General features: G+C 37.0%; 1 protein-coding gene across 8 annotated transcripts in view; it reads left to right on the plus strand.

The window, feature by feature from the left end:
* Positions 1–26,846, plus strand: part of LOC111609414 (transcription factor 4-like) — a 105,592-nt gene that overhangs the window by 42,059 nt on the left and 36,687 nt on the right. For all 8 annotated transcript variants that reach the window (XM_023337785.1, XM_023337783.1, XM_023337784.1 and 5 more), the window contains 2 exons: positions 719–774; positions 1,380–1,455. In XM_023337785.1, the coding sequence (XP_023193553.1) occupies positions 719–774; positions 1,380–1,455 (132 nt within the window). The remainder of the gene's footprint in view (positions 1–718; positions 775–1,379; positions 1,456–26,846) is intronic.

The following is a 26,846-nucleotide window of genomic DNA, read 5'->3' on the forward strand; positions in this document are numbered from 1 at the left end:
GCTGTCTGTCAGTCTAAGTTCATTAACTGATGATAGATAACCTGCAGAGTGTGTGTGTGTGTGTGTGTGTGTGTGGTTTTCGGACTGTGCCTCCCTGTTTGTGGGTCTCTAGTGTAATTTATAGCCCTCAATTGGACGCCTTATCAGGTGCAGGACACATGGACGCCTCCTTCTCTCTTCCTCCTCCCATCCTTTAACTCCAACTTGGACTTCTCTCTCATTTTCCTCTCATCCATCCCCCAATCCTCACTTTTTATTACCCAGCGATGCTTTTTATAATTGCTGCTCGTTCTCTCCTGATGTCTTCAAAACTTGTCAAACTTCTGTTTTGTTTTGTGAAAACGTTTCTGCAGCCGGACTGGAGACGTTTGGGTTGATGTTAGAGAGTCGATTCTGCTGCAGGTTCAGATGTTTAATAAAACATCTGGACGTAAAAACTGGAGTCTGTGGGGAAACGGGAGCGTCCATGGCGTTTCCATGGTTACTGAACACATGCAGCCGGGAATAATAGGAGGGTTTGCAGATATGATAAATGAATAATATCAGATATACTGAGCCTGGATGGATGGGAACATCTGGACCATCAAGTTTCTGGTTTTCCAGAGATCAGTTCCAGTTGCAGCTTCCCAGACCCGATGGTTTCTGTATTCAGTAAGAATTAAATAATTTCCTGTACTGAACTGTATTTTGAGCTAACGTTTTTCTTGTTTCCGTCCAGGTATGGAGGAAAGAACAAATGCAGCTTCATGGGCGAGTGGAAGTCGCTCCTCTAAGGTTTGTTTTGTTGCTTTTCTTCCAGTTTTATTATCAATCAGAAATACTTTTAATCAGAAGCATTTGATTTGGTTTTAATAACAAAACAACTGTTTTCATGTAGAAATGATTGGGTGTGTTTGTAAAGTTACACTGTCAAAAATTAACAGGAATATTTTGGTTTATTTCATAACAGAAAAATCAGGGATCCATTTTTCAGTGTTATATTTTGACCGTGTTATACATTTATAAATGTCATAGTTTGAAACTACATATGTAGTTATATGTAGTAAATATGGCTACGAACTTAATATTAAGTTTGAAGCTAATTATTTAGCTGGCTAACTAACTAGTTTGGAGCAAGTTCAGAGCTAACAAACTAAATATTTAGTTAAAACCTAAACACTTAGTTTTGAAGCTAGGTGATTAGTTGGCTTATTAATTAGTTAGCTTCAAACTAAATATTTATGTTGCTAACTAAATATTTTGTTTGTACATAAACTAAACATGTAGTTTAATAAAATTATTAGCTTGGAGCTAAATACTCCCATTCAGCTAACTTCCTGTTCAGCTAACTTCCTGTTCAGCTAATGTCCCGATCAGCTAACTTTCTGTTCTTTCTGCAGAGTTACGCCGACGGATCGCAGTTCATGGCGTCACATGACAGCCTCTCGCCTCCGTACTCAAACTCCAGGCTAACAGGTCGGCTAACTTCCTTCGTCTCTTGGTTTGTCGTCCGACAGCCGCGGATCGGCTGCTTTGTTTTGGCTGCTTGTGTCTGCGAGTGGAGAAACGCCAGCCGGCGTCTGCTCGTTTACCCATGATGCTCTCTGCCTCTGGCGCCAGTTGTGAGCAAATGGCCACTGACACAGATAATCTGCCTCACACACAGCAGAGCCTAATTACCTTTGACTGGATGCATCAAATATGGAAGACCCTCTCTGACTCTACCTGCCGCCTTTCTGCTTTTCGCTGCTTTGATTCATACCGAACAAACAAACATTTTTATTTTACATGTTCTGATGGAAAGTTTAGTGGAAGGAAAAAGTGTGTTGCGGGAAAAAATTCACCTGCTTATTTGGAATTTTATTAATTATTGAATTGATGAATATTGTTGATCTTAATTGTGTTATCTATAAATAATTATTTTCAATACAGAAAGTGAAACCAAATATAGATCCACTAAGAAGTCACATTTTGAGGACTTATTTCTGTTAAGTTCTGCTGTATCTAAGCACTTTAATGGAAAGTTTAGTGGAAGAAGAGTTTGGTTGAGGTGACTCAGGGCTTTATGTCATCTCCTGCTGTTGTTCCACTTTGTGTTTTATTCTTATTTTTATTCTCCAGCAAGATGTGAAGCCTGCAAACGCTGCCAAAATACCAATATCTGCTTTCATGATCATGATAAACTAAAGTAGTTGTTAAAAACAACCTGGTCTCAGGGTCATTCATACCTATTTCTTGGTATATAATTGCCTTTGTGACTATAAATTGGTGAATATTTAAATGTTTGTAAGTAAATTGGCTAAACAAAGAGAACAGTAGATGATATTTTCTTTAGTTTATTTTGTGAAATTTAATCCTAATCCAGTAAAGGCTGCTGGTGGAGCAGCAGGAGTGATCCATTGTGAGCTGGATGTGTTGTGACAGCGTTGTGATTACGGTTTGTGACTCAGAAAGGGAAATATCAGATTCTTCATCTGCAGCCGAGGAGCCGCAAATTTACTTTTATGATGCTAACGCTAAGAGACGGAGGCAGCCAGCGAAATGCGGCACACAGAAACATTTTCACCTTCTACCTCTGGATGTTTGGGCTCACACAACCAGATCACTAAATGATGGTAATACCACTTCCTGTTGCTATGGAGACATACTATCTATGTAGAAAATGTTAGCGCTCATTGCTAGCCCGCTTAATGCAGCGATTCCCAACGTAAAGGTTCAAAATGAGACAATATTTCCACAGACTTTCCTTTATTAATATTAAAACAACAAGATAAAACGATACATTAATGCCAACCCATAGTGATTATCAACCTTATTAGCATCATCCTGTAGCATTATGCTAGCAATGCAACATGAGTATTGTCCACTCTGCCCTCTAACGCTCTCTGGTTGCTATGGTAACCTCCTGGTTTTGTCTGTTAAATGTGCTGCTCTTCTGTCTCCTTCCCTATTGTAAAGAAAAACTTTGTTTTTACTCATTTTGCTAGCTTGTTGGGTTTATTTTTAGCGCCTCACGTGAACGAGAAGAGCGACTTGAAAGTCACAGGCAGAGAGAAGCCAGTCAATATAAACACTAAGATAATAATAAAAAAAGAAATACTGTAAGTTAGTTATTGTTTTGCTACCAAATAACCTGGATTAGGAGCCCTGGCTTAACAGACATGTTGTTTGTAGCATGCTAATTGTAAAGAACTACTGTAAACTAGCTAAAAATCGCTATAAATACTAAGAAAGCTAAACAAATTATCCCCAAGTCCATTGGGGTCAATTTATGTTTGTGTTTTTGATTTTTAATTTCACACATTTCTGACCTCATTTACAGTTTATCGTTTGGTGAATTTTGCGGCGGATAAAATGAATCATTTGTTCCACAGCTCTGAAAGCTCTCTGGTAAAACTAAACCAAGGGATTTTGCAGTTTTATCGTCTATTGTGAACATCGCTCTGGAGTTATTTCTGTGTTTGAGCTATTGCCTTTGATAATCCCTTTCATTTAGTTGTAAATGACAGTTGTCTGTTTGGATTATACGCAGAGTAAACCCTAAAAGGAAGCCACAGTTCAGAGTTAAATAAACCCAACCTGAACATGTTAAGTGTGAAGCTGTCTTTCTGCCCCCCTCCCTCCTTTGTAACCTTGTGTGTCGTCTTTAAACCGACCCCCCGTGCAGATTAGAGTGATGTTATGCTCTAGATAATCAGCGGAGGGATTAGTGTCATCTGAGCGACCCCACTAGATTAATCTGCAGCTACACACACGTTCGGTGATCTAGCAATGAGAGGATGTGTGTGAGTGAGGTGATGTTTCTGTTCAGCCACGCCGGGCATTGAGTCAGCGGTGACTTCTCTGTGGTTTAAATCTGTGAGTTTTCAGTGAAGTGGTTGACATTTCTTATACTTTAGGGTGTTTAACGCCAGCATCATGACCATGACCCCATATAAACACCAACACGCACACTGACTGTCACAAAACAAAACAGAGGTTCAGTGGTTTCAGCTCACAAAATAATGGTTAAATATATCAAATGTTTGCTCAACTTGTCTTGTTTTTCTGTATTTTTTACTCTAATAAGCTATTAGCTTGATTTTGATTTGCTGTTAGCATGATTCTGAATCGTTTATAGCTTAGCTCCCAGTAGGTGTTAGCTGTTAAATTATTCTGAGTAGCTGTTAGCGTGTGTTTAACGGTTGGCTGTCTTTAACAACTAACGATTATTGTTAGCATAACTCTCAGTAGTTGTTACCCATTTCTAAGTGGATGTTAGCTTAGTTGTCAAAGGGTTTTAGCATAATGAGCTACTGTTTAAGGTCATGGTAGCTGTTAGCTTAGCTCTCAGATATTGTTAGTTTGAGTCAGTAAGCTGCTAGCTTGACTGTTCAGATTTAAGGTGGACTTTGAGTCATCCTTAAAGCTTGTTAGTTTTTCTGTTAGCTTTAGTCTGAAAAGCTGCTAGTTTGACTCTGTTTGGTTTCAGAAGAAATCTGATTTGTTCGTCCAACAGTCAGAGCGTTACACAGTTTGTCATCAATTTTTGTTGAGAAAAAATTGGTCAATAAAATAGTTTGTGGATTGTTGATATCAATGATGTTCCGTAATTCCAGCTTTGTTTCTTTTGCTGGCTACAGGCTGATTGAAACCTACGTTCTCATTTGTTCTGACTCTTTTTTCATATTTTAAAGTAGAAAGCGAAGGCAGGAAACAAAAGGAGAAGCTGCGTATGTACCTGACGACGTGGCTCTCCTCCTGCTGTTGGTGCTGAAACGCCGTCTGTCTGACCTCTGTGCGACCTTATTAATGAGTGTTGAGCCATGAGGCCGGACCCCCTCTGAGGAGGTCACATCTGGACACTTTATTTAGAGCTACATATATCTGTCTCTCTTTTCGTCGCTCTCACTCTGAAACATTTCTGTTTTTCTCTTCCATCTTGTTTTCTTCATTTCCAACCTGAGTCGTCATTTCCTCCATTTCTTGTGTTTTTGAGTCGTTAATGTTGAGTGTTTCTGTCCTCTTCTGATTTCCGTATCCTCCTCTCGGTGTCCTTCTCCACCCCAGGAGCTCATCACCGCGGCTGGGTGTCGTGCCTCGGTTTTCCCCTTTGGCACCACGCTGTCCCAATGTGCTGCTTTCAGCTGCTTCTGCTCTGAATGTTTAAACAAAGACAATAAATAACCTGAACCAAAAACATGAACAAAAGTACGCAAAACTTGTTGATATTCCACTAATGTCAAAATAACACAATTTCCCAATTGCGGTGTATCCAATAAATAAGAAATTCAATTAAAATAAGTTTGGTTATGCGATAGGTTGTTAAAAAACACCATCTTTCTACTACTTCCTGTTTGTCTTCGTTGTCATTTCCGCCAGTAGTAACATCCAGTTGTTGATCATGTGACTCGTGTGATGGGAAGAAGTGTTTCCATTGCAGTTTTTCAAAATATACTAACTTTGACCTATCAAAATGTGGTTTTTTTTTTAAATTGGCATTTCCATTAAACAGATTTATTTTCATTTTATTATTCTAATTTGCACAATTTTATTGCAATTTTACTGAAATACACTAATACACCTCATCCTTGCGCAAAAGCTTCTTTTTTGTTTGAAAAACATATTTTTAAAATTTGTGTTTCTATTCAGCTTCACTCATTAAACTCAGTGGGCAGGATTAGACGATACCCTGTCGTCTGATTGGCTGCTTCAAACAGGAAGTCAAGTTAACTTCTTTCAATTTTGCTATGACTCTGTGCAGAAATAACTTTATTAATAATAATTAATACATTCTTTCTGTTTATATCCAGTTTTAATAAGCTAATGTTGCATTGAAATATCATATGTTATTTTTTTTACATTAATTTGGCACTCTTTGCTCTCCATAGCAGGTATGTTTACACCAGAAACTATTTTCCCATAAAAATCAACACAGGTTTACCTTACTGGAAGGAAAGTTGAACCATTTTCTGACAATAAAATGGGCTTTTATTATTATTTACAAAAAAATATATAAACATATGGGACAACAGTAATACCAAAAATTGTATTCCAATAAAAAAACATAGACTTGTGACTATATGTGAGATTCTTTTAAAGATACATTGTGAACTGAGTTTAAAGAAGGCAGATTTTTTCCTTCCTGGACGTTTTTCCGGTTCTTCTCGGCTGATTGACGTCTCCTCCGTCTCGTTCTCTGTGTTTTCAGTGGATGTCATAAATTGATTAGCGCTGCATTGACTTGCCTGCATTAACAGGGCGTGCTTTGCGAGCCGCTGTGGAGTATTTAGCGTATTATTGTTTTGAAGGGGCCGTGCATTACGTGTAAATGATCTGCTGTAATTAGATCTGACACGGTAATAATGGCTCTCGTCAAGAAGAGAGGCGGAAACGCCAAACAGAGACGACTTTAACAGTTTCACGTTCTGCTCCCAGAAAGTTTTACTCTGACAAGTTTACTGGATGTAGCTAACCAGATTACACCTGCTTTCAATCATTTCATAGAAATGTTGGTTTTGTGAAGAGAAAAGCAGAGAAAACAGGAATTAGAGAGAAAAGTTTGAATTCAGTGATAATTTTCTCTTTTTATTCTAAAAATTAATCCTTTTATTTTGCAGGATATTAGGAAAATCTGTAATTCTGATGCTGCTGCTGAGAATTAGTGAAATATGGTTTATATTGACATTTGAATGGTATGTTTTTGTCCAGTGTTGGTTATCTGACCCATTTATATTGTATTTAAGCTAATATGAGTTTGTGAAAACAGTTATGTTACTGTTGGCTTAATCTCACAGCAGCTGTTGCAGCTTTATGTTTATATTTTTACTAATTTTCTTCCTTTTGTGTCTTTTTTTCTTGTAACGGGAGGTCAGGATTTATTCTAATGTTATGACTTTATTCTGGACGTATTACAACTTTATACTGAGATATTACGATTTTTTCTCATTATTACAAGTCTGGTAATATTGTTACTTTGTTCTTGTTGTTCTGATATTATCACAACTTTATTCCGATATTATTATGACTTTACTGCGATAATGTCACGACTTTATTCTCATATCAAGTTAATATACATCCATCTCTTCCTGCGTTCTCTCCCTCCATCCCTCCGTTCTCTCCCTCCATCCCTCCGTTCCTCCGTTCTCTCCCTCCGTTCCTCCGTTCTCTCCCTCCATCCCTCCATCCCTCCGTTCTCTCCCTCCATCCCTCCATCCCTCCGTTCTCTCCCTCCATCCCTCCATCCCTCCGTTCTCTCCCTCTGTTCCTCTGTTCTCTCCCTCCATCCCTCCGTTCCTCCGTTCTCCCTCCATCCCTCCGTTCCTCCGTTCTCCCTCCATCCCTCCGTTCTCCCTCCGTTCTCTCCCTCTGTTCCTCTGTTCTCTCCCTCCATCCCTCCGTTCCTCCGTTCTCCCTCCATCCCTCCGTTCTCCCTCCGTTCTCTCCCTCTGTTCCTCTGTTCTCTCCCTCCATCCCTCCGTTCCTCTGTTCTCCCTCCGTTCTCTCCCTCCATCCCTCTGTTCCTCCGTTCTCTCCCTCCATCCCTCCGTTCCTCTGTTCTCCCTCCGTTCTCTCCCTCCATCCCTCTGTTCTCCCTCCGTTCTCTCCATCCTGTCATCCGTCCAGATGAGTCCCTCAGAGACCGAGCTCAGGTCACTCATGTTGCTCTGTGTGTGTTTTCTTCATGCTTCCCTCTCTCTGTGTGTGTGTGTGTGTCCTTTATCTTCCCATCTCTTCACGGCTCTGCTGTTATGTGTATGTACAGCAGTGTGTGTGTGTGTGTGTGTGTGTGCGTGTGTGTGTGTGTGTGTGGATGTGACAGACTGTGAAATGGTGCGTAGTAGCACCTGGGCCCTTCAGTGTTGATTGATCGGCTTGGTCATGTGGAAGAGTCCCATCTGGCCAGCCACGCTACTGTGTGTGTGTGTGTGTGTGTGTGTGTGTGTGTGTGTGTGTGTGTGTGTGTGCGTGTATTGGGGTGTGTGTGTGTGAGGTGAGAGTGATAGAGATGTGCAGCATTAAGCAGTGTGTTTATTGTGAACGAGGGAGAGAGAAAGTGCTCCTCAGTTGTAACTGTGACACCCAGAGGCCAAAGATGAACCGGATTCTATCATCTGAGAGACGAACTGGGAATCAGAACTGGGAACCAGCGATTCATTAGTGATGAACCATTCATGGATTCATTTAGGTTCTATACAGAACCATTCATGGGTTCATTTAGTGATGTATATAGGGACGAATGCATGGATTTATTTGTGTTGTTGCATCTTCATGTCATATAGAGACGGATTCCTGGAACCAGGCGGCAGAAGATTCACTGTCACCTTTGTATCAGATTTTCAAAATAAAAGCTTTACGTTGTGAAAATGTTAGGGCCAGAGTGAGAAAAAAATAGTTTTAATTACAAGAATAAAATTATAATATGAGAATAAAGTTATCATGATCATTCATATTATGAGAATAAAGTCTCAATACTGCGAGAATGAAGTAATGATAAGTAATAAGAGTTGTATCAGTACGAGAAAGTCATAATAATGACAATAAAGTAGTAATTTATGAGAACATGATAGAAAACAGAGTTTGCTCTTGGTTTTAAAATGATGAAATAATTAATGTTTTATCACATCAGAATGTTTCTGTGAATCATATTAGCATCGGGATATAAACCAGAACTTTACCTATATATATTTTTATTGCTTTCTGAAGTTAAATCAGATAAAACTTCTCATGTTTTAGGTTTGCTAGAATCACCAAAGTTATTTCTCTTTGCTAAATGCCGGGTGACGTAATGAGAACATTACTTATTGATTTTATTTTGACGTTCTTTGGTCACGTTTTGTTATCGGGGATAAATGTTGTTTGATTTGTCTGACTTTGGTCAAACCTTCTGGATTAATAAATAAATCTGACAGATTATTTCTGCCAGTTTTGTGGCTTTTATCAAGTATTAATAATTTTATTGATTTTAACTGACCTGAAATATGAGACGTTTGGTTTAACTATAAAAAATTAGAAAAAAACACAAGTTAGTTTAGATTATTTTCCTAACTACTGAAGACGTGGATGTCATGTTCTCCTGTCTTTCCTCTTTTGATGAAAATGAATGTTGTGTCTTATTTTTACCCCAGGAAACAGAATCAGTTCCAGTTCCTGGTCTAAATGTTTGAATGTTATAGGAAATGTTGGGAATACTAATACTGATGACTGTAATAGTGATGACATCACCGTTATAGGGATGACATCACCGTGATAGGGATGACATCACCGTGATAGGGATGACATCACCGTGATAGGGATGACATCACCGTTATTTCTTCTAAATATATGTTCCCAAATTAAAGAAAAATTAAATTCAAATAAAATGATTATACTTAATAATTAAATTAGAATATAATTTTATTAATAGTAAATTCATATTTAAATATATTTAAATTATTGTAATTCAAATAGTTACATTTAGATTATTTGATTTTAAATTAATGTATATTTTTTATTTTTAAGCCAAATTTAGAGCAATTTTTTAATTTAATTTAGTTCTTTTCACTGACAAAAACTAACCTGACAGCTGAATGTTTACTGGATAGAAATGATCGTTTAGGGTTAATTTGACAGATTCTTTAATGTTGCCTGCAGATTATATGTTATTACAGCTTCATGTTCTGTAATCCAGCTCATTATATTACAATCTCAACCTGCACATTGTCGCATAAAAAGTTGGTTTGTAAAAAGGAGAAAAGTACACAGTAGTGGAAATCTAAAATATTTAACTTTATTTGAAGTTTTATTGAACTTTTCACAGTTGCAGCTCATTGTTTTGGTTCAGTGACACAAATAAAGACAGCAGTGATGATGATGATGATGATGATGATGCAAAAATTCAAATATTTTAGGTGGTTTTAGTAAATCTGACATTTGAGGTGTATTTTATTATTCTGGTTCCAAATAATTCTCATTCTAAAGCTCTAAAAAAATACAAAAAACTTTTGTTTTGGGTGGATGAACAGGTCTGGGTTAAAATGTGGCGTTAAATGTGACAGAAAGAAAAGCACATGCTGGTAGAAACTAAGACGGGGAGACAGATTAGGAGCGAAAGACGGGAAAAAGAGTCGTTTATTTGAAACGAAGCCAAATGATAATTAATGCCTCTGACATCACGGTGTTCTAATTAAGCCTGGCACTCATTAAGCCGTGTGTGTGTGTGTGTGTGTGTGTGTGTGTGTGTGTGTGTGTGTGTGTGTGTGTGTGTGTGTGTGTGTGTGTGTGTGTGTGTGTGTGTGTGTGTGTGTGTGTGTGTGTGTGTGTGTGTGTGTGAATTGGGGGGTGTACGCTACCAGGTTTTAGAAAGGGGGATATGTTTATTTTTTCAAACAATAGAAAACCAGAAGTGGAAGAAACAACAGAATCAGAGTTTGGACTTGGCAGGGACGGTGCTGAACAAAGTTGTTGAGAGTTTGCTACTAGCGTTAGCCACACATGGCTAATTGTACAACTATCAAGATGGCTGAATTTCCTAGAAAAACACCCAGTTATCTTTGATTATACAGCAGCCTATAAATGTGTGATCCATTTGTTTTTTATGATTAAAGAGTTGATGCTGCAGTTATAAAACATCTTCATAAATTTGATGATAGCTAACTGGCTAAGCTGCCATGTAGCGACTCACTAGCTAGTCTAAAATTAGCTAACATTCTCTCTGATTACTACGGATAACTGGGTTGATGTGTGATTGGTAGCTAATTGGCTAGGCTAACAGATTATCGCTAACTTACTGGGTTAAGAAATCCCAACTAACACACAGAAAGTAACTTCTACTAAATAAATCTCAGGAAATTTAGTTGCCAGTAATTCTAATACAATTATCAGGGCCATAAATACAAGAAAACTCCCAATTATTCCTTATTTACGCATCATCTTAATCAGTTTGTTTAATAGTTAAACAGCTAGGCTAGCAGGTTTTATTTACCAGGCTAAGCTAACACTTTAAACATAACAGATTATAAAAAATGAACTTACACATGATTGCTGAAGGTCTAGGTCAAACAAATTACAGCTAACTGGGTTATAACTATAGGTTACAGCTCAATAGGTAAGCTAGCACACGATGGCTAAAGGGTTATGCTAACATATAATAGTTAATCTACTAGCTTAAGTCATGATAGCTAACTGACTATTAGACTGTCTTATTGGCTAGCCTAACAGATCTAATACTGCAGCCTAGATCTATTTTTGAAATTATTAGTATTTTAATGTAGTTTATAATATTTTAGGCTAAAAGCTAACTTAAAACATGACTATCACCAGAGTAAGCTAAAGCTGCACATTTAAATTGCTAGCCCAACAAATACAGTATAGTTGCTTTAAGTTGTTTAGTTTTAAATATAAATTTGATGTTGGTTTTAACTGGCTAGGCTAATATTTTAAAGCTATCTGGCTTTTTAAAAATTGTTCAATTAGCTATAGCTAAGGAGCAGGACTAAAAGACCAAAGCTAACTTACTATGTTAAGACATAATTACCATCTGAATAAGCTAAAACATTACATCTAAGTGGCTAGCCCAACACATGCAGTACATTTGGTTTAAATATCAGTTTTGGGCTTGGCTAACAGCTCATAGCTAACTTGCTCGGTGAAGATGTGATTCCACACCAACAACAGGCAAAAACTTTTAAATTCCAAGTTTAATAATCAATCGTTTTTAAACCCAGAAGATCCAGAGAGCCAGAAATTCAAGATTAGAGTGGAAATATTGAGACTAACGAAGTTTAATGGCTTTTAAACTGTTGGAGAAAATCATAAACAGCATGAAGTTATAATGAAGTTTGATGAGCTAGCATAAAGTTCTCTGTGGGATGCAAATAGTTAACTTTAATTAACTGAATGAAACAGACCTGAACTTGGTTCAGACCTAACACACTGGTTTAGGGTTAAATTACAATCAACTAGATGATCAATAAGAAATAAACCTATAGATAATTTAAGGTAAAAAACAAGAGATGTGTTGAAAGTATAGGACAAGCAAAATGTAAATTTTAGTGGAATCAGCAGTGACGGGTTCACCAGGACAGGCAGGGGTACCGGATAAAAAGTAAAGTTTTGGGATCTGTATCCATTTTTTTGATCGGAGGATTTTCAGATTGCTAATTAGGCATGGAGGGCTAGCCATCGACAGCTGCATTCATCATCATAAAACGTAATAATTAATGACATTCCAACAAAGAAAAATATGCAAATGAGCTCCCCTCATTAGCATTTTCATATTCAGCTCCCATAATGCTTTTGCTGACAAGGTTGTAATTAATGAAAATTCATGTCTCTTAGCTGAGGTCTAGATTGGATCGCATTCATTCGCAATCCCCCAAACGAGAAGTGGAGGAGAAAAAAATAAAAACCACGGCGGGGATCTCTGCCAAGTTTTTAGTGAGACGAGCGGCAGGGAGGAGGGGGCGCGAGGAAAATGGAGGTGGAGGAAGGCAGATGGCAAAGAGAGCGAAAGAGACGAGGAAATGGAGAGAGAGACGCAGAAAGTTACGCTACAGCTCAGACAGGAAGACAGGAACTGTACCAAAGAAAAACACTGTGATGTAACGTTACAAAATCACTGTGTTTGTAACAATGTAACTACAATTATATTATTATTATTGTTATTATTGTAGTTACATTGTTGCAAAAAAAACAACAGAATTCTTCCAAAAAGCGTAAAATTTATTTTTTTTACAATTTTTTTGTGCATTCCTCCTTAAAATATTTCTGAATCTGGGTTGATATTAATAGTGATAATTATTAATATTTTATAAGAATTGTTATTTTGATATAATATGTTTATGGTCTCATCACTTTAGTTTAATAATAAAACTATGAAAAGCTTTTTAAGTTCAAAACATTTCTGACTTATTATGATTTGTGCTTCATAAATGCCACAATCCCATAAAATAATACAAGTATAATAAAAAATATCAATAAAATGCACTGAATAAGATTAAGTTCAACTTCCTGATTTTATTGGTTTGATCAGATTTAATATTCTAATAATATTAATAGTTTATTCTTACATTATTCCAACTTTATCGTCACATCATGGCTGAAAACCTTAAAGCTGCTTTTGACTCATAACTGGAACATTAATCAAAGTATTTGATATGTATTGATGAGTTTGATAGTTTGATAAAACGTGTTTGTTTCACAATGTTTTTATGATATTTTTATGATTTTAAGCACTTTGAACTGCGTTGTTGCTGAAATGTGCTGAAGAAACTAATACTAACAAACGTTGGTTTTGATTTATTCTTGCAAAACAACTTTTGTAAAAAACAAAACCCAAAACTGATATTTATTTTTTTTTGTACTCGGGCATTTTTGATGGCAATTTCTATAAAAATACAAAAATAGTTTTTTCTAGAAAATACAAAGAGTTGAAAAGTTAAAAATTTGCTCGTAAGAAAAACTCAGAAATTTTCTGATTTTCAAACTCAGAAATTTTATAGCAAATTTCTGAGTTTGAAAATCTGAAAATTTTCATAAAAAAATAAAATTTTGAGATTAATTTGGAAATTTTCAGATGTTGAAAATTGTTTGCTTTTCAAACTTGGAAGATTTCCAAAAGATGAAAATTTGGGAAAGTTTCAAGTTAGAAATTCCCTTGTTCTAGAAAATGTCTTGGTTTCATCTCAAAATTTCTGAAATGAAAGATTTTTGAGTGTTTTGAAAAAAAAATTACTGTTTTTCTTGTTTTCCTTCTATGTAAAGTGGCCTATTACGCTGCTGTACGCTGTAGAGTTGACCTGGATTCAAAGTCCAAATAAATAGAATCGGTAAAACGCGCTTGTCAGACAAGATGGCCGCCCTGTGCGTGCTGACATCACTGCGCTCTGAAAACCCACAGAGAGCAGCAGTGGTGGGAAAAAACCCAGATTTTCCTGGACTGAGAATCTGATAAAGCCGTAACAAAACGTTTTCATCCAGAACCTGCTCAGCGATCCGGATCCTTCAGCTGTCGGGTCGCGGTTCCCCGGCCCGTCTCTCCGGTCCGGACCAGTACGGGTCTGGAACAGAGGGGGGCAGCATCACCCTGAAGCAGCGGCTGGTCAGAAAGCAGCCCGACGGGCCAGAACCAGAACCTGGAGAACCTGTAATGATAATAATATTTATCTTGTTGGACTCAGGGTTTCACAGCCTGCAAAGCTTCTGATTGGATCGACTTTAATGTTGCTTTTTATATTAGTGGAGTGGTGAACATGAGGCCACATAAAGCAGATCTGTTCTCTGTGTGTGTGTGTGTGTGTGTGTGTGTGTGTGTGTGTGTGTGTGTGTGTGTGTGTGTGTGTGTGTGTGTGTGTGTGTGTGTGTGTGTGTGTGTGTGAAGTGTTGGCAGCAGATAGCGGTTGCCCCCTGGGCTTTGCCAACGTGGCGCTGCCCCCTCTGCAGCAGCATGGCACAGCCTCCGTCTTTGTTGTGAAGCTGGCGCTCTCTCTCTCTCTTTCTGGGTTGTTTTCTTTTCTGCATATTATCAAAAAAACAACCAACATTTATTTAAAAAAACATAATATTCTGGATTTTAACAGTGGTTTAATTTTGTTTTATAAAGAAAAGTTGTAGAAAAGCAGATTTGTTTTTAAAAAAATGAAACATTAAATCTCATTTTGTGGGGGAAAATGTTTGATTATCATCTATAATCAGATAATGTAACTTCTGATGAATATCAGTGATCAATTCATTCAAATGAAATCAAGAGGAACAAAAAATGTTTTTTGTTTTCATAAATTCAGATTTTCCAGGAACTTTAAGGTCCAGGATTTTAACCATTCAACCAGTTTTATTTTTGTACATAAATGGATAAATATTGTGTTTAAATCTTAGACTTTCTATTCTGATAATAATAATAATGAACGACTAAACTTTGAGTTTAATAAGACAAAAGAACCTAAAAATAATCAGCAGATATAATTAATGCTTCAAACAAATAATCCTGGAGTAAAAACTATACAGTATATCAAAAACAATCCTTACCCCTCTGATGGAAACATATTTACATATTTTATAGATAATTTATGTCAGAGTTAAAGAGGAAGCTCAGTTTCTGTTTGTGAGGTGAAATCAGTGGGATTATAACAGGATTGGGATAATTTCTCTTCACTCTGAGCTGAACTGAGTCCTGCAGCACTGCATGAATCTACACAGAAATATCTACGTTTTGATGCATAAATCATGACTGCTCATAAAAATACAAACATGACAACGGTTAAAAATAAAAAAATTAAAAAGGCATCGCACTCAGCTGAACATTTAAAAAGTTACAAAACATAAACTGGGATTAATTAAAACGACTTTCTGTCTAACATTTGAACAATGTTTCTACGGGAAAACATAAAAACTTTAAATGGCACAAATACATACATTTTATTTAAATCAAGAATCATTTTCAGTTTTCACTGGATCAAAATCAAAAATTAAGTGTAAATATTTTTAGGAAGTAAATAAACATGAATTATCAGAAAAAAGATGTAAAATAAGGTTTCTGTTAAACATGGCAGCGTGATAATTAGGTTGGCTTCTTCACCTGGGAGGAAAGTTTAAAATGCTCTTTGTTTTGTTCATAAAGTGAATAGTTGGTGAATAATGAGGAAACGTTGCTTTTTCTGCACCTGCATCAGAACCGGCTGCGTAAAATCAGATAAACATGAAAAATAAGCATCAAAGCTTTATTCAAAAAGAAATAAGATGTGAAAACTTTTGTAAAAAAAAAAAAAAACAACATGAAGAAATACAAAAGCTTTTACTTTAAAAAAAAAACATGAAAGCTTTTATTAAAAAATATAAAATAAAGGTGAAAGCGTTGGCAGCAGTCTGAGTCGAGGTGCTCTCTTTGCGGTTTCGTCTAAACTGAACATGTTTATATTGTGTGAACAGATGTTTCCTGTGGTAAGCTTTTAGGTAACAGACTCACCATCTCTGAGTGTGTGTGTGTGTGTGTGTGTGTGTGTGTGTGCGCTGACACCAAGCAGGAGGGGAAAAGGCATTTTTTGGTTTCATTGTAACTGCTGTCGCTTTGTACAGCTGAAAGTGTTTTTGTTAAATATTGCAGCTTTCGCTTCTCTGATTGGCTGAGGAACAAATTCATGGTTTTCAGTCGACACTGAAGGAATTTCACTGGATTTACTGTCAAAATGTGGAGAAATTAAAGATAAAATCTCACCCAGAAACTCAAAAACACCTGCATTTGTTGAACTCATGAACCATGTTAAGTTTTTATTGGCAAAAGTAGTATAATGTTTTTAATAATGTCTGATTTAATGAGCTGCTCATATAATCTGAGATGGTTTCTAGCTGGATTAGATTAGGGGTTTCCAAGTTTTTGGGCTCAAAAATACCAGCAGGCCTAAAGAATATCATTTATTAAAAACTGGAATCACCATAAATGTTGCAATTTTACTTTATTTTATTTTCCAAACCAAGCAGAAACTGTCTTAACTAAAAATGATCAGGTTTGTTTTTGTAGGACAGGACTGTAAATAGTTTTTCTTTGTTAAATTATTATTTTGGTTATTATTTCTGTCTCCATTGAAGAAAACTGAAAAAATATTTAATCTTTTCTGAGAGATAAAAGCATAATCTGGCTCAGTATTTATTTTAAAGCGTTTGCCAGGTTTTGCCAGGAGTTGTGGTCGGAGAGGCGGCCGCAAACAAAATCACTCCATGGGCCTCAAACGGCCCCTGAGCCGCACTTTGAACACCCTTCATTTAGAGCACAGCGCCGTTCTTTTAATTTAATTATCAACATGTGGATTTATTTATTTTTGTTATTACTCTGTTGCAGAATCAGATTAAGCTCGAGTTCAAGGTGGCTCACTGATACTGTTACAGCCCCACATCACCATTCTGCCACCACCGTGTTTGACTGCAGAAATGATCTGAACTTCTTCAGTTGTGTTGCCTTTTCACATTTTGTCTTGTTTCTAACTTATAGGAAACTTTTCAGAGAGAAATAAGAGCTTGTTTTAAGTCAATAATTCCCTAATGTTGATGAAAAAAATACTAATTCCATTTATAATAACTAGTTTTAAGTGAAATAATTGGTAAAAAATGTGTTTTCACCAATATTAAGGAATGATTGACTTAAAACAAGCTCCTATATCGGCCTGTCACAATAAATCAATGAATCATATGATAAATTAAAAGAAGCTCAATAATTTTTATTTACAATATTTATAGTTTTTCTGTTTTCTGGATGATCAAAATCTTCAGTTTGATGTTTTGGTCTCAACTAGCTTCTTTTTTTGAAGGACAATTTTGTTTGCAGAGACTCTGATTAATTTTATTTGTTGCTTTGTGTATTTATTTTGGATATTTAAAATGTCTTCCAGATCCAGTGATAAAATATTTATTATAATTTAAAGTTTATTGATCTTTGGAAATGAGTTCATTCATTATTTTGTCTGAAAATATTATCGTTTATTGTAATAAGTTCTGGGACAATTTATCGTCCAGCTAAATCAGTTATTGTGACCTGTAGGTTATTGTTTATTATTTGCACCATTTATTTTTTTTGCAGCGTTTTGCAGTAATAATAATAAATCTGATTGCAGGAATGTTTCTTTAAGTCTGGATTTGCTGCAGCCTCAGGAACATCTGAGCCTTTTCAGGTTGTTACTTACATAAAGCAGAAAGCAGAATGTAGATTAAGAACTCACACCTCAGTCGTAACGCTCTACATCCTCCCTCCTCTTCCTCGCTCTCTCTCTCTCCCCCTGACGGTAGCCTCGTTCGCCCTCCTCTCTGGCTCGCTCCGTCTCTGTACCATATGGCGTAGCATGGTACATTTAGCTTGTCAGTGATAATGGATGACCATGGAAGCCCAGTTTTGCTTTAAGCGCTAGCTTGCTGCTTGCCGACTCGCTGTCTGTGTGTGCGTGTGTGTGTGTGTGTGTGTGTGTGTGTGTGTGTTGGGTGATGATGCTTTCGGCTGTGGGATGAGTGATCATGAAGCTGACGTTCACTTAACACACACTCTGACACACACACACACGTGGTAAACGTGAGGTTCGCTGGTGTTGATCCACTGCTGAGATGAATCTGATTGGCTGTCAGGAGGAGATCCTGATTTCAGTTTTTCTGGACTGATTCCTCAGGTGGTTCCCACCAAAATAAATGATGATATCACCTTCCAAAAAATCTGAAAAAACTATAATTTTATAATTTTCATTATAAAATAATAGGCAGGGCTGGATTTACGAGAATGGGGGCCCTGGGCTGGAAACATTTTGGTGCCCAATCCACTAAAGAAAAGTTATTTTGCTAATTCAAGTATGCATAAACTGATGATACCAATTGATAATTTAAGCTTTAAGGTTTTTAGCTTTTGATCAGCTTGCTAGCTTAGCTCAGTTGCTAATGTCGCTATTATAAATTCACAAAAAAACTCAGAATATTACATTTTTTTTCACTGGATCAAAGGGTCCAAAATGTACTGAAGTTAATAAAATATAAGTGTTTTTCAGGGAGCAGATTTATTTCTATCATTTCATAAGATTGTTGCTGACATTGTAGCTTAGCTTAGCCGCTAACGCTAATTCAGAAGTTGTAAACGACGTAACTTTTTTGAAAATAATGCTATTTTACAAACATATCATTTTGTTAGAGAGCAAGGCAGCTGTCTTCTTCTACTGGTTTTATATTAAAACTTGGCGCATTACTGCCCCCTACAGGATGTTTCCTTTATTTCACGTCATTTAAAATGGGACACGAACTTTTTGGTGATTATTTGGTTTGCAAATATTATACAGTGAAAAGTAAATTTCAGATGAAATTATGTTGAACTTCGGAAGTTATAATCTTCTCTTGGGATGGGAATGAATTATTTATCTTAATTTTTTTATTAGCGTTATTTGGGGTTTATTAAATTAGTAAAAAGTCAAAATTTTCTCTTTTTGCCTTTTTCCCCTTATTAGCACCAAAAGTGTTTAATTAAATGTGTGAAAAAAGTTGCAGGGTAAAATAGTATCAATAAAAACTGATGAAATTAATGAGCAACAAAATTATTTCACCAAATTTAGGAATGAAAAACTCAAACCAAAGCAGCTGAGGGTGAAAAAATCCAGTTTCTCTCTCAGATTTAGTTTCTTTGCGTAACTCTGCTGTTGGTTGGTTCCTATGGCAGCAGACGAGGGTAAATTAGTCGCTTCTCTTTTATTTTTCTCGTGTTTCCACGACTTAGCCAGGAGAAAGCAGAGGTCATGACCCCTGCTGGCACGCTGTGAATGGGAAGGGAGCTGAAAAAGAGCTGGAAGAAACATGCTGGTGCTGCTAAAACCGGCCCGGATCCCAGCCTCTCTAACAAAGCGGTGTGATACCGCCGCCGTGCATCACCTAATACAATCACTTCTTATTCCAAATTTCCCTTTTTTCTCGTCTTTTAGCGGTTTTGCATGTGCGGCTTGGCGATGGATCGTTTCCAGAGTGTGAAACAAATCAACGAGTTATCAGCAGGTGGGACTGGGAAAGGTGGCGACCGGCAGCAAACAGACTGAGAAAAGGTCAGGAGAAAGATCGCAACTGTAGCCGAGATAAACACGGGCATTGTTAGTCTTACTTTTTAGGAAAAAACAGTCACATCTTGGTTTAAAAAGATCAGTTTGAGAGGCTTATTCTCAATAAAATATCAAAATTAAAATGCAAAATTATTTATTTTTCCATTAATTTTCCTAAACACACCAGCTGGATGGTAATATTTTATACTTTTTGGGTTGTTTGGAATTTAAAAATATACATTTTATTGTGCAAGTTTATGCACAAAAACAAGAAATTTGACTTTCAGTATTTTAAGTGTAAAAGCATTAAGAAAAACCCAACAAAACATTTCAGTAAAGTGCAACTTAAAAACGATTTGATTTGAACTAAATGAACTCAAACAGCAACAGTAAACGTTTTCTCCTGCTGCTGATCCTGTTTTCTAATCAGCTCCAGTCGTTTCTTTTCTCCAGTTTTAAATGAATAAAAATCTCCATCCGCTCGTCGTTAACCAGAATCTTTGATTCGCGGTTTTTAGTTGTTTATTTTAAAACGTCATTTTCGCCGTCGCAGAATAAGTTGCAGCACATAACCGCCTGCAAACATAAAAGCGGAGCGGACTGCATGTTCTGTTCCTTTGTGGGAAAAAATGTTGTTTTGTTTTCCTTCGTTCCAATTCTGTTTGCTAGCGTAGCGGCCGTCAGCCGGTTGCCACGGCAACGGGAGGCGCTTGTGGAGGGGGAAAAAAAGCAGAGCTGTTTCCAGTTGTTTTTAGGTGTTATTTTCACTTTGCTGTGTCATTTCTGAAAGTTCAATAAACGATAAAAACTCCACTAACTGCATAGTCCCTTCGTAAAAAGTCCAGATATTTATAACAATCATTAAAAGGTGTAAAACATTTCAGAAAGTCTTAAATTTAGTCTCATACGTTATGTAAAGAAAGTAAACCAATTCTCCACTTTGCTCAGAAACTAAACTGTTTATAGATTTATATCTAACTCAAAACATTGGTAATTTTCTCAGCTGTAATTTAAGAAACATTTTATAGAAGTCGAACATTTTTGTGACCGATTCATTCTCGTCCCTCATCGGAGCAGCTTGGTTTAATAATGGCGCCGATAACATAGATGAAAATGAACTCAGCGTTTTGGCTGTTTTGCTGTTTTCTGGAAGTTTGTTCCAGATTGCTGGTGCACCAGATTCTTCTGATTTAAAAAATGTCTGCAGTTTCTACGATGCGAGTGAAGCCGTGTTTTCAACGGGAGGGCCGTTTTGAAAAACATCCCATAAAGTTTTTATCTTAAATTTTTCTGTTATTCAGTCAGATTATTTTTTATAAAACTTTAGTTGAAATAATTTATTTAACTGTTGGCTCCCGGTCAAATTCATTAAGCTGGCAGGGAATGGAAAAGTTTGACAAGAAAAACTAAATTAGGCATCTAAAAAATCCTAAGAACTGTGGGAATAAAATAAAGTTTGATGTGATTAAAATGAAATATTTAACATTTCCTTATAATAAATTGTATTTTCTAGTAATAAAGCCTTATTATTATTATTATAACTCCCAGCCAGCTAAAATCAGACGTATGAGTTAGCATTTATGCTAAGCTAAGTCAGGGGTGTCCAAAGTGTGGTCCGGGGGCCATTTGTGTCCCTTGAAATGATTTTGTTTGGCCCCTCACCACGACTCCAGAATGGCAAAAACAGGTGACCCAAAAAATGTCAAAATTAAAAATGTTGTTTATTGTTGAGCAAAACAATAATAAACATTTTTGTTTTAATTTAGTGATTTTTGTCCCCCAGTGGTAGTTTAAATCTGCCAGCACCGTCATGCTAAATGAATGTAACATTTATTGAATAGTGAATAAAAACTTTCTAAAAGTTGATGTTTCTTTGCATGTTTTGTCTCGTTAGCCGTTTAGCTTCCTGAACCTGTGACTCCTGATGGTTTCCATGGAGAATTACCTCCCAACAAACTTGTTTACCCGTTCGTTACAGGTGCAGTCATTTTTTATTTCCTTTCTGAGCCGTCCCTCTGTCCAGCTTTTTCCGCCCTCGCCGTGTAATGTCAGGTGGGGTCTGCCCCGCTGCGCCGGCGCCGCGCTGATCACCGGCTCCGGCGCCGTGTGTGGGAGCTGATGTGTCATTACTGAGCTGCCAGGTGGCTGAACTGAAGCCGCGCGGCGACATCGGCGGCGGGACGCGGCCCCCTCGGCTCCAGCTATAGGTTAGCCTCGTACTGAAGGCGTCCAGGTGTTCAGGCGCTTCGTCTAAATACAGGGAATTACGCTCTGTCACCGACGGGGAGACGTTCTCCTCTGCAGACCGCGGAGAAACTCAACTAAAGTTTTACCAAACTGATGCTCTGCACCGCTGTGGGGAAGCAGTTAAACCTTACAACTGGAGAAAAATGCAGAAAACGGTTTTAAAATTAAGATTTTGTTGATTTAAAGTGAAACCAACCAAAAATAAAGCTGCTCTTATTGGTTATATTATTTATTTACTAGAATTATTTGGTCTAACTTCACCAGCTCTTAAAAAATAAATCATTTAAACAGAACCGACCTGGCAACATGAAGCAGACTAAAAAACCACAACTGTTTTCCCAAGTTGTTTTTTTCCAGTTTATTCCAGGCGTTTGAGTCGAGATCATTTGTCTGTGAACGTAACGGTTGGAGGTTACAGCTTAGAAACGACCCAAACCGTCCGTCTGTGTTGGTCTGATCAGATCCTGACATGACGCCACATAATTCATATCAATATCTCATAAACAGCGTTTCTCCTTAAACTGGAGAAACCTTCAAAACGTACAAAAGTCTGGATACTAACCAGTTTTTTCCATGCATGCGAGGCTACATCATGGTGGGGCATCGTCTCCATGGTTACCTCCTCCATAGCACAGTGTTTGAGTGCGTCTCTCTAACCCTGTTTATATAAACGTTAGTCTTCTTAACTTGTAAAAAGTGTTGACTGTAAATCTGTGGTTGCACTGAAGGCTGCGATTCATCGCTGCCGAATCTTTACTTGTTAAAAGTTATAAAGTAAAATAAATGTATTTTCTCTCCTTGTCTCTGTGCAGCCGACCGCGCAGCATCCTGCGACCATTTTTAACTAAATAAAACTATGTTACGTTACAGATGTCTGTTTATTTGACAAGTTTTGACGTCTGCCTAGAGTTGGAGTAAAAAAAAAAAAAGTTGCAAATTTACGGTAAAATACGGGAAGCAGTGATTGCCAATATTTTACCGTAAATTAGAGACGTTTTTCTTTTTTACAATATTGTTACATTTACTTGGTGACATTTACTTGAGTAACTTTTCTTAAAATGTACTTGAGTACATTAAAATGTACTGTACTTTTTACTTTGACTTGAGTCATTTTCTTGAGTAAAATTTCTGTATTTTCTTCCCCCTGAATGAAAAACAAACACAAAATTCACCAGACACAGAAACACACCTGCAGTTTCTGTTAAAGTTTCAGAAGTTTTTTATTGAAAAAAAAAATTTCTCCCTGATTTTATTTCTGTTACTTATATGAATTATTGTCATTTTTGTCTTTATATTTTGGTCCGTCTGATGATGTAATTTTTAAATATGAAATGATTGATAATTTGATCAGTTACTCAGTACTTGAGTAACGTTTTACCAAATACTTTTTTACTCTTCCTTGTATTGGACAGATACTTTTACCTGAGTGAAAATATGTTGAAGTATTTCTACTTTAACTTGAATATGTTTGGCTGCTCTGCTCTGCATCTGTCATGGCGGCCTGAGCTACAGTCTGAATAGCGTGATGTCACGTGGAAAGGGTCAACAGGTCAGAGTCGGCTGAGCGATGAACTGATTTTATGAAGCTTTTGGTTCTGCTATGCTACAGCTAGCATAGCCTGTCATGAATGCTAAGGCTAGTTAGAAACCAACTCGACTCCAGTTTGACGTTACCTGAACCAAAGGAATTTTAATAACATTTTACTTCTTATTTTTAAACATTTTCAAGCAAATGTATTTTTTTGCTGCCCTTAAACTCATAATAATTTAGAAAAATGAGGAACAAAAAACAAACTGGTTTAGGAAAGCATAAAGGAGGAGACTCAACCAGCCAGCGTAGTGACAGAAATCAGAAAGTGATGCTGAACCGCAGGATCCTTTCACCTTTGACCTCTTCAGTGTGACAGCACCTGACCCTGCAGGGTCATTCCTCTGCCTCCATCTACAGGGAGGCGGAGAAAACATGAACTTCACTTTGGAGAAACGGAAACAGTCGGTCTGTTTTACAGCGACGTGTGAGGGACAAGGAGATGTTTACGTTTAAATGATCAGAATAAAGTCATAATATTAAGAGAATAAAGATGAAATATCACCAGAAAATGTGTAAAATGACATGAAAATATAAATTTCTTACTGTCTAGTTTATGATTCTTTGAAACGCTGAGTTTGGACAATCGTTTCTAAGTCCTGCTACTGATGATAATATGATGCTGATGTGTTAAAAGATGATTTAAATAAGTTCTGTTCATAAAATTTCACCAAACTATAACTTTACAAAAAGCTCAATATTTGCTTGTTAAGTTTTTTCCTATTTTTAGTGATGCAGTTATAAAACGACTGCTTCGCTCTCCTAATATTACGATTTAACTTTTTTATTGTTGTGCCTTTTTTGATGCTGTTTTATTACTTTATTCTAGTGATATTATGACTTTTTGTTGTTCAACTTTATTCTAACTTAAAGCTAATATTTAACAGCAAACTGAATATTTAGAATGGAGCTAACTGTTAATCTTGAAGCAAAATATTTAGCTTTAAACTATTTAGTTAGAACTATAACATTTATAAATGACTTATTTCATATCACAGGCTAAATAACCCAAATTTCAGGTAAAAAATTCTTATATCCTTCTAATAAACATCAGAAAATATCTATTATTATAATCAAACTGTTTTTTCTCCAGGTTTTGTGTTTTGGTTGGAAGAACACTTTGCCATCACCCTAATCTTTAGCTTCTTCCAGAGATTCTCTATTTGATTCAGGTCAGTTTCAGTTAGTCACAATCAATGATTTGAACCAAATTTGCCACCTTTAAAAATCATAAAAGAACAATTTAGACTTTATTTAGATTTTTGCTGTAGATGTTAAAGACTCCATCTTGATTCCCAAAGAATTTTGGTTTTGGAGAAACAACAAATAAATAAATGAAAATCCTGATTTTTCAAAGTGTTTACAGATGATTGTAAAACAGTCAATACATTCTGGTATAAAAAAGTCAAATATTGATAAAAAATAATGTTTTCTGTCTCTAAACATATCCTAGATCACATTATATGATGCTATAAACGCCCCAGCAGTTGGAGCTGCAGTTTGCTTGGCAGTGTCAGTGTCGGCGCCGTACAGAGGAACTATTTTCAGTTTTCATGTTGGGTTTGTTTCTTGGCCTTCCCGACACTGCGAGCATAAAGGCGGCGTCTTTATTCCTCCGTAGAGTCAGGGAAGCAGCACGCCGCCGCGCCGCTCTCACTGCTCTTTGTGCCGCACTTTAATACTTCCATATTGTGCTGCTAATTCCGAATTTCACACCTTTTCTCTGGAAGCTACCTCTTTCTTTATCTGCCGTCTCAACCCGAAACGAGAGGAAACGTGTTAAATCCACCTCTAAGATCCTCTCAGTTCAACATTAGCAGCCGTCATCTGTCTGCTGAACAATAACACAATTTACAGCTACAACTGGAGCGCGCTTTGTTTACCGCGCAGCTAAACATTGTTCCATCAATAATGGACTCCAAACACAGAATCGGGCTTTGACTTGTAGGTAATCCTGAATGTTTTACAGGGATTTTTTCCTCCCATTTTGCTTTGTTTTATTGTCTTTGGAGCGTAATTAGGGTGTTTCCTTCATTTGTTTTAGGTTTTAGGAGGAACATGGGCGCTGTGCCTCATGGATGTAACTCCAGATGCTTTTTTTGTCCAAGGTATTTGAGGAAGTGCTGCCCGAAATCCTCAAGACAAAGACGGCAGATATGGTGGCAAAATTATAAACCCGGAGAGAGCAGAAGATGTTAGACTGGAAACGAGAGGCGAAAACAAACGACATCAAATCGATGCTCTAAAAACATTTTTTATGACTTTTTTGTTTATGGTGCCATTTCTGCTCCTCAGATCAGGTTGTACTGAAATGTGAATTTTCAAAGATGTTAAACTGGATATAAAAGACAAAAACACTAATTATACAAACTCAACATTTTAAAATGTTATTTTTAGATTACAGTAGCCTGTCTTCCAAGACTGAAAGGTTAATACTCCATCAGCTCACGTTAGACTTCGTGGTGGGATTACATCAAGCCTCCGTTTTTAAAAACATTTTATAATAATTCTTTGTTACATTGTCCTGTTTTCTGCTCCTCCACTCAGATCGAACACAGAAAATCTACATTTTCTGATGCTAGACTGAAAACAAAAGGAGAAACAAATGACATGAAGTCACCGTTTCTAAAAACGTTTTTAAGTTTATGTTACGCTGTTTCACAAGACTGGAAATGTGAATTTTGTGTGATGTTAGACTGAAAATGAGGCGAAAAACAAATTTAAAATCATTTTTATGAAAAGTTTATTATTATTATTGTTTTGTTGTCCTGTTCCTCAGATCAGATCAAAAACTGAAAACGTGAATTTTCCATCAGCTCACGCTAGACTTAGTGAGCGGATGGATTAAACTCAGGTTTTAAAACATTTCTGAAAGCATTTCTTGTTACGTTGCCTGTTTTCTGCTCCTCAGATCGAAGCCTGAAAACGTGAATTTTCTGTGATGTTAGACGGAAACGAGGCGAAAACAAATTACATCAACTCCCTGTTTTTAAAAACATTATTTTATTTTGGTTGCCCTGTTTTCTGCTCCTCAGATCAGATGGAAGTAAAGACAGATTGACAAATTTACGGGTGTCAGAACTTGCCAAGTCGAGTCTGACCTCGACCAAAGTAAACGCCGTGCCACGAAGCGAGAAAAGAGAAGAAGAAGAAGAAGAAGAAGAAGAAGGAGGGATGCGCTGGGAGGAGGGTACGGAGGGAGGGAGGTTTGGGCTCTAATGCCAGCCTTATGCGTCTTTTAGTCGTTTCCGCCGTCGGGGCTTGGCACCGGCGCAGCATTGTCAGCACGCCAACAAAAATCTGCAGTGGCTGCCGCATTCAGTCTGAGCCCGACACACACAGAAACACACCGTGACGCACGGTTCGCCGCCAGTCGCCGGCTTTCGCTGAACAGAAGCTTCGTGAAGGGGGAACGTCTTAAACTCGATTCCAATAAATAAATAAATTCACGTAGATGTCTCACTTACTTTTCCTGTTATTATTTTACATTAATGTTGTGTTTCTGACGTTGCGAACGCAGCATCGAAGCGTTT

This window comes from Xiphophorus maculatus, chromosome 8, assembly GCF_002775205.1.
Source record: "Xiphophorus maculatus strain JP 163 A chromosome 8, X_maculatus-5.0-male, whole genome shotgun sequence".
NCBI classification, from domain to species: domain Eukaryota; kingdom Metazoa; phylum Chordata; class Actinopteri; order Cyprinodontiformes; family Poeciliidae; genus Xiphophorus; species Xiphophorus maculatus.